The 14765-nt window shown below is 43.5% G+C and overlaps 1 protein-coding gene across 1 annotated transcript in view; it reads left to right on the top strand.

The window, feature by feature from the left end:
* Dirc2 (disrupted in renal carcinoma 2) overlaps window positions 1-14765 on the top strand; it is a 73600-nt gene that overhangs the window by 47687 nt on the left and 11148 nt on the right. Inside the window, exons 6-7 of the mRNA XM_005344893.3 lie at window positions 3618-3685; window positions 5509-5636. Coding sequence (XP_005344950.1) covers window positions 3618-3685; window positions 5509-5636 — 196 coding nt within the window. The remainder of the gene's footprint in view (window positions 1-3617; window positions 3686-5508; window positions 5637-14765) is intronic.

The following is a 14765-nucleotide window of genomic DNA, read 5'->3' as shown; positions in this document are numbered from 1 at the left end:
CGCATGCATACACATACACAGGTGTACACACACGTGCTTGAGAGTGCACACATACTCCCCACAAGTTGTCATCTGATCTGCATTTATGCATGCATATACATACACATTCATGCATGTGCACATGTAAATGCAAAAAAACAAAAACAAAACCGTTTTACCACGCTCAGTATCTTTACCTCATTCTTTCTGATTCCAGATGGTATGGTAGGAGGCAGAGTGAGGTTTAGCAAGGCAGACAGAAAAAATCCAACACGTTGGTATGCTGCCATTACTCTATAAATGAACAGTTTGGCCATCTGCTTTTAATGAGCATTTATATTGTTTCCAATTTTTTGCTGTCACAGGAGGGCTGTGTGACCATTCTCATGCATGGCTCTTGATGTTCCTCCTGTACAGTTCTTTGGTTGTATGTCTAGGAATGGAACTGCTGGTTTTTCATGTATGCTTCCTTTGACAGGCAATGTGCAGCCTGTCTGAGGCACTTGCGTATGCAGCAATGTTAGCGGCCTTTTTTATAGACAGGATAATGGCTGTGTTCTATGCATGTCTCTGTACACTCACATGGCAGAGGATGAGGCAGCCCCTTCTACTTTTTTTTTTCAAAGACAGGGTTTCTCTATGTAACAGCTCTGGCCATCCTGGAACTCACTCTATACACCAGGCTAGCTTTGAACTCACAGAGATCCACCTGCCTCTCCTCCCGGGTGCTGGGATTAAAGACATGCACCACCACCTGCCCAGCTAACCCCTTCTACTTTTATAAAGAAAGCTAATCCAATTTTCATAAGGGCAGATCTCCAATGACTTTGTCATTGAAAGACCTCTCCTCAGGCTCAAGAGATAGCTCCACAGTTAAGAGCACTAGCTGCTCTTCCAGAGGTCCTGAGTTCAATTCCTAGCAACCATCTATAAATGAGATCTGGTACCCTCTTCAATCCAATGTGTTCCTTTCTGTTATGCAAGCATACATACAAATAGAGTATTCACATCTATAAAATACATAAATAAATCTTTTTTAAAAAATAAAGAGACCACTCCTGTTTCCTGATCCATGTTTTGGATGGCAGGTATTCAGAGTGTGTTCAGTTCCAATAAGAGAAAGTGCAAGTCTATTTAAATGATGCTGATTTTTGTGTATCTGTGCCTTGTGTTACAAACCCTAAGAAGCCCTTCCAGGTATCTGTCTATTTATAAACTCTAAGAGATAGTGTCCATGATCACACCAAGTATTAAAGCATAATTTAAAATTAAATGAGAACAATAAGATTAAGTAAAGAAAGGTATTGGGTAGAATTTTATTAAATAAAGTGAATACCATTAGCAAAGGGAAAAGACCATCGCTGGTTTGAAAAAACCAGCATCAATACAGCTAGACACACAGTGCCACTCTCCCAGGGCGGATGAGAATGTGTGGGGCTGTGCTAGAGAGTGGATGGCTCAGTGGGTAAAGAGCTTGTCACGCAAGCATGAGGACCTGAGATTAGCTCATCAGAACCCACGGAAACGAATGACAGAGGCATGCATCTGCAGTCCTGGTGCTCCTGCAGTGAGAAGAGAGAGAGGGGATCAGCTGAAGCTTGACGGCCGTCTTAGCCTTCTCAAACAAAGTAAAAGGCAAGGTGGGACTAACACAACTTGTCCTTTTCATTTTTTTTTACAAGTTGTCCATTACAGTGCAGCATGACATGAACATGCCTGCATTGGTGGCATGTGATCATGTGTGTGTTCATGTGCACACGCACGCGCACACATACACAGATTTTTCAAAAAGAGGAAGTAATGTGCAGAGTCCTAGATGTTAAGTGAGCATTGAGTGACAGATAGCTGATGCCCAAAGGGAAATGATAGCCCTGCATTACTGAGTCTTCTTGTCCCCAATGCCAGTGTTGTGGAAAACTAGACATCATATAAGTGTCAGGATGCTTCCTTGTTCAGAGAGCCTTTGTGTGCTTCTTGTAGAAAATACGATCAGACTCACTGAATTAGAGTAGGCTAGGTTACTATGGGAAGTCCACTTTCCCCGTTCTGAGGACTGCAGGAGAAATTTCTTGTCCACAGCAGTGCAGGACAACATGTAAATGGCCCTGGACACTTGGCCACAGCATGGCAACTCCTTTTCTTTATGCTGTTCTAGAGACTTGCACTGCTTCTGCTTTGTACAGATTCTGTCCCCTAGACCTTGACATTACAAACATAGATGTACAGATCTGAGGGCAGGAGGTGGAAAGAGAGAGGAGCAAGCATGGAGCAGCAGAGAGCTGTCTTCAGGTCCTCGCCTCCACGAATGGAACTTCATGATCACACATAGCAAATGGGAGTGGGTGTGTAGTCTGCCAGAGTGCACAGGTGGAAGGAGGGGCCGTTTGGCCGTCAGTCCTCATCACAGTAAAAAATGTGACTCCAAAAAAATAAAAAGGTAATAAAAGGTAGACATTAACTTGAGTGATTTTTAAGTGCCAAGTGGTTGGACTTTGTGTGTAGCTTCTAGAAAAGCCAGCAACTCTTTCTGAGCAGAAGAATGACTGGAAGTATACAAGTGTACAAAACAGATTTCTAGGGGCTGCTTCAGAAGTGACTGGAAAGTGGGGAAGAGCTAAGACAGGAAAAGCATCCTGAGATGGGAGTAGCCACTAGCGCTCAGTGACTCTGGGCTGTGTGTGTCTGCTGAGCTAAGTCCTGGGCACAGACCGTTCCGCTCCTCGTTTTGTAGGTAAGCGGTGTAATTGACCAGGGTCACTGAGCTCATCTGTAGCGGGGATAGAAACATTTTCCGAGTTCAGCTTTTCTCTTTCTATCTACGTGTGTTCATGAGACTTCAATGTGACAGGACACCGACAGAGCAACTTAACAGGAGGAAGGCACTACTGTGGCTAACGGTTTTAGAGATTCTAGTCTGTGTTGCCTTGGCCCATTGCTATGGGGCTGAGAGGCAGAACAGCATGCTGGGGGAACAGAGCAGTCCACCTTCCTATTGAGGGGTCCGGGACAAGATACAGTCCCTAGCGAAGTGTCCCCAAGTAGCCTCCCTCCTTCAGGTAGGCCCTACCTCCTGAAGCTTCTGTAGTGCCACCAAATATTGGCACTCTCTCAAGTAGTGCCACGAGCTGGGGGCTAAGTGGAGTCACCTGAGGCCTAGGTATGCATATCTTATCTAAACTATGATACCAACCTTTCCTCTTCTTTCCCTTCCCTCCTCTCCATCCCTCATCACTGGGTGTGGTCTTAGGTGTGGCCAAATGTCTTAGCAACAAATAATTTTCTAGGAATTTTATATATGATGATTAGATTTAAACTTCTTGAAATCAGAGACTGTAAAACATTTCTTAGTCAGAGTTCTTAGTACTAGACAGCACTAGACAATGCTAGTGTATAAGCACATGCCCAAAAATATTTAGTGGGATTATTTTGTTGATTTAAACATTTCAATAAAAATTAATGGAGGTTATAATTATGAAGATAAATTTGTATTCATTTAGTTAGACATATCTCCTTTTGTTTTATCCATTTCTTAAATAATTTTCCTAGATTTGTTGCCATTTAGCTATTAATATTGATTATAGAGGATTTCATTTATGCCAGTCTAATTTGCATTAATGTGTCTGCTGCTTCTTTAACAGGTAGATGCTGGCTGGATTGGATTTTGGTCTATAGTTGGAGGCTGTGTTGTTGGGATAGCTATGGCAAGGTGAGAATATTTCATATCAAACTTGTAAGTGTAGCAGAAGAAAAATAGGTTCCCCAATATTTTATATTAAACTCGTAAGTGGTAGGGGGTGAGTCAGAAGAGAAGTGGGTCCCAATGTGAACATTATTTAGAAAAGAGCAGAAGAAAAAGCCAGAAAGAGACACTTGTTCAGGCCACCAGGGTGTTCATGTAGCAGAAGGGATCCCGGCCACAGGAAGCCTGCTTGGGAGCCGTCGTTCCCAAATGGTTTCTGAAGACCACAGATGTTGCCATTGCAATTAAGCTCCTTCTCTTTGCTATAGTTGAGAGCAACATCATCAAATAGGCCCACCCCCAAAAGTGATAGAATTTTTAACCAATAGTAAAGCAGTCGTTAGCAAGAAGGAGCCACACACCAGAGCATCTCTGGGCTCCTGGAACGGCAGACCCCCTGCCCTGTGTCCCACCTGGATGGAAGGGTCTGCGGAGTCTCCAGTGTCCTCAAACTCTCTTTCCTTCCTGCCCATTATGACAGCAGCTTTTAGGATGTGTTAGAAGAAGAAAGAGGGTTCTTATTTATTCTAAAAACGGAAATCTTAGAAAAACGAATGTCACTCCTTCCTGTGACGTGGAAAGAAGGAGAGCCATTTACCCTCCAAGCCATGCATCACAGCCACCAGCCAATCACTTCACCAGGAAGGAAAGAATCTCATTACATATTTGAGGAGATCAAGAAGATATACAAATCTCCTCAATGTCTAAAACCTTAAACATGATTGACACAGGATAATATATGTAGACCTTGCAGTTTTTACATAGTGTTTCTGGGATGATGTAGGAATAAATTGAATTTATAGCTTCCAGGTCACTTTATTTGTTTTGTTTGTTTATTTGTTTGATGTCTGAAAAGCATAGACGAATAAAATCCAAAAGCTAAAAGTTTAGGCTAGGAATTCCCTTGACTGAGTATAAGACACATTGTCCTGACAGTCCTGACAAGAAGCATACACGTTTTTCTATAATAAATGATAATCAGTAAACTTAGAATTCAGACCAAGCACCTGGAATCTCCCTGGGGACACATCTTCTTGAGGACATCTTTATTAGGCTGCCGGATCATTCCAGAGTTGTAGAAATTTCTCCTGTGAAGAGGGCAACCCTGGCACTAGCCAAGCAGCACATTTTCCCACCACTAGGTGGCGGCAGCTCTCACAGCCTAAAGTCACTTAGTCCAGAAAGTAAACAGGAGCTCCCACATCGTATCAAATAAATGCAGAAGGGAAAAAAAAAGGATAGTATTGAAGTATTGCAAAGGATGGATAAGTGGAAGAGTAAACAGTAATGAGTGTTTGAGAGTCTGGGTATTGCCAGCAGAAAGGCAACTCTAAGCAAGCTAAACTTTGCTGTGGGAACCAATCTTACCATGGATAAGAACAGAAAACAGCATCCAGTTGGAAATGAGGAAAGGAGAGCAGAGCAGGACCAGGTCATGTGACTGCAGCATCTCCTGAGGCATTTGTGTGCATTCTTAGAGTGTGGTACATCAATGTCAGTTCTAAAACTGAGCTAAAGTGTACTCATTATAGAGTGTTTAAAAAGTATACAAATAAAATAAAAGTCAGTTTAAAAGTTCAAAGTCTATTCTGTGAACTGTATATTTGTAAGAGGAAAATAAGTTATTATAAGTAACATCCTCGAGACAAGGAAAGAAGTAAATATATATTTATAACTGGCTTTTAAAACTATGCATAGAAAGCTCAAGTAATAGTTGCTTAAAGAATGTTGTTAATTTAAACGATACTGAAAAGCCTAGCTAGTATTAATGTTCTATTGTTTCTTTTCAGGTTTGCAGACTTCATCCGGGGTATGCTGAAGCTAATTCTCCTCCTCTTGTTTTCTGGGGCTACCCTGTCTTCCACATGGTTCACCCTGACCTGTCTCAACAGCATCACCCACTTGCCTTTGACGACAGGTGAGTGCAGGTTATTTTTGAGCTTGGAACCAATATTTTGGGTTCACAATAATATGCATGCTCTGGCAGTAGGACCTTGTTCAGTATATAAAGAGGCAGGCGTTGGCAATGGTTCCCTGTTGACTGAGGTTTCTGTCCCACCGGGCCCCACATCCATTTAGTCCCAAATAAATCACACAGAGGTCTGTCTACATTAACTACAAACTGACTGGGTTATTAGCTCAGGCTTCTTATTAACTCTTATAACGTATATTAGCCCACAGTTGTTGTCTGTGTTAGCCACTTGGCTTGGTGCCTTTTTCAGCAAGGTTGTCACATCTTGCTTGCTGTGAGTCTGGCTTTTTCTGTGTCTGAGTAAGGACTGCAGACTGAATCTTTTCTCTTCTCAGAATTCTTCTGTTCTTATTGCTCCACCTCTGCTTCCTGCCTGGTTATTCCACCTATATTTGCTGCCTTGCTGTTGGCCAATCAGCATTTATTTAAAATATAAGTGACAGGGTACAGACCATTGTCCCACAGCAGCCTCCCTGGTAAAATGCCTATGGGTAAGCACCAGGACCTGAGATCAGATTTCCATAACCTACATAAAATGGTGAGAGCAAGGGGCTAGAGTCACGACTCAGCTCTCGCAGATTTGTGTTCACTTCCTGACAGTCATGGTATGTGGCTCACAACCACTGTAACCCGGCTTCCAAGGATCCAACACTCCTAGCCTCCAAGGGCACGTGCACACACCCATGCCTGTACACAAAATTTAGCTTTTTACTTTTGTTGAAAGCTGGGGGCTCAGATACAGGCAGATCCATGTAGCTTATTGACTGTCCAGCCTGTCCCAACAAAGGGGCTTCAGGGTCAGTGACAGACCCTGAAAATAAGGTGGAAAGGTGTCAAGGAAAGACCACCAAAATCAACGTCAGGGCTCCACATGCATATGTACTGCACACGTGTGTGCATGCCACACACACATAGATATAGGAATGAAGAGCCTGCCCTTGTCCCATCATCATATTATCATCCCAGATAGAAAGAATCCAAGGAATAGTTGAATATCTTGCATAGGGAAGTGTCCTCTTTACATTAGCTCATATAGTGTGAAAATGCTTTCCTGTGAAAGTCACACCAGAGCAAAACATATTTTATCCTATTTATAATTGTTACTAAACAGTATAATAAAAGCAAGGCATGATTATATCTAAACTATACTTCAGTACAATTCTCTGTATGGCGTTATCACATCATCTGTTCAGTAGCTTTTTGAAGCTACTGAAACCAGCTTATTTAGTTTGTGTAATTGGCCAGAACTATTTTTAGTTGCTGTTATTTTTGTTGTTATTACTAATATAAGTTCCGAGTTTTTCTGTTGTTGCTCTAGTAAGTTGCATAAATGTAGTGGCTCAGCAGCAGCCCAAAGTACTGTCTTACATCCCCAGAGAATGGAAAGCCACCTGCAGTAGGGTCTGGGCTAAGAGCATCATGGGGACTCAGGAAGAATGTCTTTCCCCACCTCCGAGGCCAAAGCTTCCTAGCATGCTACAACCTCTTGACTTTGTTCACAGCTGTGTTTGTGCCCTCCTGCCCCCCATCAGGGATCCACATCTCATGTTGGGCCGACGCCGACAATCCAGGATAATCTCCCAATTTCAGACTCCATTTATGAGCAACCTTAATTCTTTCTCGGCTTTATTCCTCATTGCCCTGTAAGGTAGCACATCAATATATTTCAGAGACTGAAACATCAGTCTTCAGGAGTAGGAGGAATCCTCCTGCCGGCCCCAGGGTCTTGTCCAGGTTCCTAATGATGACTTACTGAGGAAGGCAAGGGATCGTGATGGCTTCTTCCTCTATTCTATTAAGTTGCTTAAGATGCAGGTTTCATACTCATCTTACCAGTAATTTTTAGCCTCCATGGCTTAGGTGCTCAATTATGGGATTATCTGTTGTGCAGTACATTGAAGGATTAATGTCAGACCAGCGTTTGATGAGCAGGAGTGAATAAGATCTGAAGGCATCAGGGGGGCCGCTTGCCCAGCACCAGTGGTTCCTTTTCCCAGAAATCCACAGGGGCCTCGCTGGGCCTTGACGTCTGCTGGACTCTACTGGAGCCTCCAGTGCAGGGAGGGACATTCCCACTGTCACTAGACTAGGCACGTTCTTATGATGTCGTAGCTTTGAGAAGTTAGTTTTTCAGCAGTTGGTGCAGTAGTCAGCAAATGTTCACAGAACTGATTTGAAACTGGAAATGATGGTGGCAATATTCAGTGCAGTTGGAAACTTGGACCTTGGGGCTCGCTCTTTCTTTCTCTCTTTCTTTCTTTCTTTCTTTCTTTCTTTCTTTCTTTCTTTCTTTCTTTCTTTCTTTCCTTTTCAAGACAGAGTTTCTCTGCAAAACAGTCCTGACTGTCCTGGAACTCACTTTGTAGACCAGTCTGGCCTCAAATTCACAGAGAACCACCTGACTCTGCCTCCTAAGTTCTAAGATTAAAGGCGTGTGCCACCACTGCCCTGCTTGGAAATTGGAGCCCTCCAGTTGCCCATCAGATGCACACACACGGTAGTAATGGTGGCCGTTCTTTTGACTGTGGATACTACTCTTTAAGTGGCTACTAAGTTGTCAGGATGTATATACGCTGAACTGTTTGCTCCTAAGTGTGTGAGCAATGTAATTGTTAGGTATTTGTTTTGGCCTTAGAAGCACCATTAAAAGTGAATACCATACTAAGTGAGCATTAGGAACAGAGGCAATAGGCTTGCCACATGGCTCCATGGGAAACATGCTTGCTGCTTATCCTCACAACCTGAGTTCAAGCTCCATGACTCACATGAAGAAGCAGAGAGTTGTCTCTATACATGCGAACCCACACTTACATACCTTTTAAATAAGTAAATAAAATCTAATTTTTACATACATATACATTAAATAAATAAATGTAATTTTTAGATTAAAAAAAAGTTTTTTTTTTTTCCTAAGAGGGAAAATGCTGGGAAGTTTTAGCTCCTGCTGTCTTCATTCAGCCCTTTCGAGCTGTGAAGCCCAGTTGTCGAGCATAATAATTGGACAGTGACTAAAATTCTGTGACTGTTTACATACCCGTGTTCCTGTGCGGGGTTTCAAACAATTAGGCAAGCATTCCCAGTCAGATTTCTTTTTAAACTTATTTAATTTTATGTGTATGGCTGTTTTGCTTGCTGTGTGTCTGTGCGCCACATGTATGCAGTGCCCATGGAGGCCAGAAGATGGCACCAGATTCCCTGGAAGTAGAGTTACAGGCAGTTGTGGCTGCCATTTGGTGCTGGGAATCAAACCCACATTCTCTGGAAGAGGAGCCTGTGCTCTTAAGTACTGAGCCATCTCTTCAGCCCATTGGGCCAGATTTTTTTTTTTTTTTTACTTCATTCTGGTATAGTTTGGCAATTGGGCATCACTCTGGTGAGACCATTTTAGTTTACAGCTCCTTTCATCCATGGGATTGCATATAGATTTTTTTTTCTCGATCCCATGTAGAAGTCGGTGTCTGTGAGACTTTAATGAGTGCTTGGTGACAGCTGTTGGTTATTGTAAGACAGTCCAGCTGTCGGGTTCAAGTGCCGCTTCATCTCTGAGTGGAAGCTTTAGCAGGGACTTTAATGTTTACACCTGTTTTTGTCTGGATCTGTATAGCGAGCTTATCTGTCCTTTATAGTTAGGGGCAGAGTATATTTGAAACTGTGTATCTTTTTAATCTTCCACTTATATGATTGGCTTGATCAAGACCACGTTTTCCAGTCTCTAGTTGGAAAGAGTTCTGCTGGGCAGGAAGTGAAGCAGACTTCTAGACTAAATCAGGGCCGGATTGAAGGGTTGAGTTTGATAAACCCATCTTAACAACCAAAAAAATATCCACTGTACTTATGCCATGATATTTATTTAAATTTTACTGTTGTTTTCCATTGCAAGTCAGTTTCCAATGTCTTTCCCATCTTAGCCCTGGGTCAGGAACTAGCTTGTGCCGACTCCGCTCTCCATTGCCACAGCCTCTCCTTTCATACTGAGTAGCTTGGCCTTCTCTGAGTGAATCCTGCCCTCCTTACCAGGAGGATAATCTGCAGCATGGATTTGTGTTTCATAAATTCTGTCTCCAGCCTTGCACCTGGGAAGGGAGATGGGGAGGGACTGTTGCCTCCTCCAGAGCCTCAGTAGACAGAACTTCCTGCCTGCAGGACCCAGCAACGCCTGTCACTCTGTCGTTCAACCCAAGCTGCAGGGAAGGCAAAAGGGCACATTGTAATGGAACAATGGGGAATTGTTATAAATCTATCACAGATACTCCCTCTGCCTTTGTAAAAATCTGACCTAATTCTTTTCAAGTGAAAAAGGTTCCATGAAGGGGAATTTACTACAGAATCTAATTATGGACAGATCTAGACATTGAGATCAATATTTAAAGTCAGTAGTGGCAAATTCGTGTTTCTTTTTGGTTGTCATCCTTGGTTAGGAAATGTGTGGTTCTCTTCCGGGTCTCTACGTCAGGAGAATCTCCGTGAGAAGTATGCGAAGCAGCCATGCCACAAAGCAGTGCTGTGGTCAAAACGGGCAGCATCTGTAGCATTTGTCCCCTAAGACTGTTAGTTCAGCATCTCAGCCGTCTTTGTGTGCATGCATCCGCTGCTCCAGTAGCGACTGGATAGCTTGTTTCCCAGAGCATCCTCATCACTAAACAGTGGCTACTGTATACGCATAACTGGACATAATAAGCTAAGAGCTAGTTAAGTTTTCTCTCATTGCCATCTTATGACAACCCCTATTAGTCTTTGTGTAGTCCGCCCATCTCTGCAGAAGAGAAACTGGGTCATGGCATTGTCTCTGAAGCACAAGGGGTTGATATATGCACTTGCTTACACACATCCTCTTGGAGGCTGTCGGCAGTATGCATTTTTTTTCCTCTTAGGAAAACTTAATCTTTAAAACTTCCATTATTAATTAACTGAAGTATTTACAATGGGACAAATAAATAACTTCATGCCTAGATAACATGAGCTTCAAAATCTCGAGGCTTTTGCTATAAACAGAGCGCTGCGAGCACATTATTCACCTGACCTGAGAATGAGATGTCTAGCCCCGTTAGATACAACGCACACAGTCATTTTTTACTGATCAGATGAATGCTCGGAAAATGGCATTTTGAAAAATGTTCGCACTTTTGCGTTGAGTTTGCTGAAACAATACAATTTGACTGTTTGACAGAAGTTGCCTTGGGAGCCATTATTCATCTGATTTCATCTCAGCTACTACACTGAGTGTGACGCTTCCCGGCAAGTCCAGGGTGAGACTGGAGGACGCTGTCGCACTGAACGCTCTTGCAGAGATAGCTGACCACAGGTTACCTCCAGTGTCACCTCAAGAAAGGAAGCATTCCCAGCTGTTGAAAGACATGTGACATGTAGGCCAGGGAGTAAACTGCTTCATTCTTTGCCCTTTGCCTTTATTAAGATAACAACTATTCCCATTCTCATAGCCTGCAAAAAGTAAAAGTGTACCTATGCCCCCTTCAGCTTCTCCTCATTTTAATCGCATGCAAAAATTAAGATCATGCTCATGGCCCCTCACAGAGTGATGAATATGATCTTAAACATTTTTAAAGAAGTAGGCGATTTGAAGCTTTCAGGACGTAAGATAAAAAGGAGTAACTCTTCAGTTTTGCTTAAAAGTGACTCTACTCATAGCTGTTATTCACGCCCAAGAATGGAAAGCAGAATATAAATTAGAAGAGAATGGATTTGTGAAACTTCTGGGTATAACTGTAACAAGAGCTGGGAAGGTGGCTCAGTGTGTGAGACCCACATTTGAAACCCAGAACCACATAAAGAAACCAGGTGCAGCTGTGCAGGTCTCTAACCCAGTGCTCCACAGTGCGGTGAGGAGGCAGACACAGGAAATGTCCTGGAAGCTCACGGGCCAGCTCCTGCCCAATGCCTGTCTCCAATGCCTGTCTCCAGTAAGGTGGAACGGAGGACTAACCCCCACAGTTGTCCTCAGACACCCGCACGTGCGCCGTGACATAAGCACCCATTTGTGTGTGCACGAGTGCATGTGCTCGTGCACACACAAAGGATGCTTTAAAAATGATTTCTTAATGTAATAAAATGCCCAAAGGATCTACTGAAGAAGATCATGTAATATCTATTCGTGGAAATGTTTAAGAGAAATAAGTCTTGGGCAGAATTGTGTTTCTGGCGGGTGGAAGGCAGTCAGTCAGCGCTCATGATTTAATAGTACACTGCCTTCTTCAGAACCATAAATAATTGGTGACTCTGGAAAGTGTCTGATAAACCTGCATGCTGGTATCATTTCCCAGCCAGTCTCCAGGCCCACTCGTTCGAGGATTATTTGTTGTGCTTCATTTCTGCACGATAATTACTTTGCCTTTCAGCCATACAGAACTGTAAACATAGCAAACAGTCCATTTTTATGGGCCTAAAGTATACCAGCAAAGAGGCTAAACAAGGGTGCTTGCAAATTAGCAGCACAGAAGGAAATCATAGCCACTAATGACATCGCACCCAATATTCCCACCCTCATCTGGGCCCGTTTCACGGACCACATGCTAAATTTCCAGTAGATTATGAGGACTGCTGCAGCTACTTTGTAGGAAGAAAATGTGACGATGTGAGCAGAGTCACAGCTCAGCAGGGGAGAATCCGAGAGCCAGGCCTGGAGCCCAGCTACCTTGGGAGGCCGGAGCAGGAAGGTTGTAAGTCCATTGCTCAACGGCTGTAAAGTGTGTCTGTCTATCTGTCTGGATGTGATATTGTTTTGGGTTTCAGGATTTATTTTAAAGTGTATAAGGGTATATGCATGTGAATGCACGTGTCCCTGTAGACCAGAGGGTTCTGGAATCATCGATGGTTGTTAGCCACCCTACATGGGTCTTGGGGTCTGAATTCAGGCCCTCACAAGAGCAGTACATGTTCTCAGGCACTGGCCTATCCTTCCAGCCCCTGTAGATGTGTTTTGTTCTGTATGTTCAGCCTACTCCAGATGTGTGTGTGTGTGTGTGTGTGTGTGTGTGTGTGTGTGTGTGTGTGTGTGAAGGAGGGAGTATGTAGATAGCACGTGACTATTTCTATTTACTGCTTGTTGTTTCTTTTCACCTGTGTCTTTATTTCCAAAGGAGGTGTTTTCATTTCTAAGTTGACTTTCAATAGGGAAGCAGGGAAGCAGTTCTAGTAATGGTCTGGTCTAATAACTGCCAACTGTCCTTCCTAGCTTTTCTCCTGAAGTAAAGGCTCTGTCAGTGTGCAACATAAGAAATCTTACCTATAAACTATATTTGTGTCCTAAACCTAGCCCTTTTAAGGTAATTCATAATAAATTGTCTTTGTTTTACATGTTTATATCTTATTTCCTTTTTCACTGTTGTTTGTTTTTTGTTTGCCTCCTGCCCGAGACAGAGTTTCTCTGTAGCCCTGGCTGTCCTGGAACTGTGTGCTCACAGCCAGAGATCAAGGGGGTAATGGCTGCTTAGGATCAGGCATGGAATTGCCATCCTCTTTGTGCTAGAAATGGCTGCCAAGCCAGGAGACAGCAGAAGAGGAGTGATCTCAGTGCCTGTTTACTGCTGTAGCCTCACAGCCTGCACACGATAGGCTGCTGACATAGGGGTTTGAAGAACGGCTCAAGCTAAGTTTTCCCTCAAAGATACTTAAGCAATAATTTTTGACCCACTCTGCAGATAGGTGATTAAAGTTCTTTTCATTTATAACCCTTGGATGCTCTGCCTTCGCTTCTGTCAGTCTGTCTCCGTGCAATCACATCCAGCTTTGGTATGGAATACAGATTTGAGACACATGCCATGTGTATCAGTACTATTGAATGGTGTCTTTCAGTCCGACACAGTGGCATGGCAGCAAACAAGCTACAGTCTGTAGGCCTGGACATTGTTATTATCAACAGTGTTAGATGGGGATTCCTGGAGATGACGTGGAGGTAAACGGAGGACGTCTTCTACAGAAGCAGAATTGTTCTTCAGTCAGAACAGTGAAGGGCAGCTGTCTGTCTAGGAGGGGCTCAGGGGTTTACAGGGCAGAGAAGGGAACTTTCAGGGTGGCAGATTCCATCAGCAGGTCAGTTCCCTATCCTCTCAAAGTAATAAATACCAAGGGAGGTCATCACTTCCCACCTGAGGCTTTTACATCCCTAACCCTTTACTGTGAATTTAACTTGTATCGAAACAAGTTGAGGATTAGTTGTTTTCTTTCAGGTTTTTAGCTACTTCAGTTTAAGACATGTAATTTCCTTGCCCCAGGGAGCTGGTAAGAAGATTGAGTTTGGTAACAGATGTATGTCAACACAGAGTGCCATAAAATCTTCCAAGTCCAAAGTTACAAAGTTGTGGCTGACCATATCTTCTTTGTTTTTCAAGACAGCATTTGTCTGTATAAACCAGACTATCCTGGAACTCGTTCTGTAGACCAGGTTGGCCTTGAGCTTAGAGATTCACCTGCCCCCGCCACCCAAGTGCTGGGATTCATGGTGTGTGGCCCCACACCTGTCTAGAGTCTCATTAGATGCTGACTGCAGCGGTTCTTAACTGTTCCTAACTGATTTTGGAATTTATTTTGTCCTTTGTAGAAAGGGTCCCAAATAGACCTGACTTGTATCAAACTCACTAGATAGCCAAGAGTGACCTTGAGTCTGATCCTCCAGCCTCCACCTCCAGACTCTGGGCTTACCGTGTGCATGGCTGCACATGACTTGTGCCATGCTGGAGTCAAACCCAGGACTGTGCACATGGCAGGCAAGCTATCTGCTACTGAGCTACACCCAGCCTTTGTCCTTTCTCGGGAGTTTCTTTAGTACCTGATGATCACCCATGCAGTGGTTCTGCTCCTGCAGGTTGTGACCCCCTGGCCTGAATGGCGCTTTTGCAGACCGTTGGAAAACACAGATATTTACGTTATGATTCATTAAGATCCAAATGAGGAGCAGAAGGAGGGAGAGCATGAGCAAGGAAGTCAGGACCATGAGGGGTTCACCACTCACTGTGACAGTGGAACTGATCTATTGGGAGCTCACCAAGGCCAGCGGGACTGGGACTGAATAAGCATGGGATGAAACCGGACTTTCTGAACATGGCGGACAATGAAGGCTGA

The sequence above is a fragment of the Microtus ochrogaster genome, chromosome 2, assembly GCF_000317375.1.
Source record: "Microtus ochrogaster isolate Prairie Vole_2 chromosome 2, MicOch1.0, whole genome shotgun sequence".
Lineage (NCBI taxonomy): Eukaryota > Metazoa > Chordata > Mammalia > Rodentia > Cricetidae > Microtus > Microtus ochrogaster.
The sequence above is the reverse complement of the archived record's forward strand: the minus strand, read 5'-3'. Positions and strand labels throughout refer to the sequence as shown.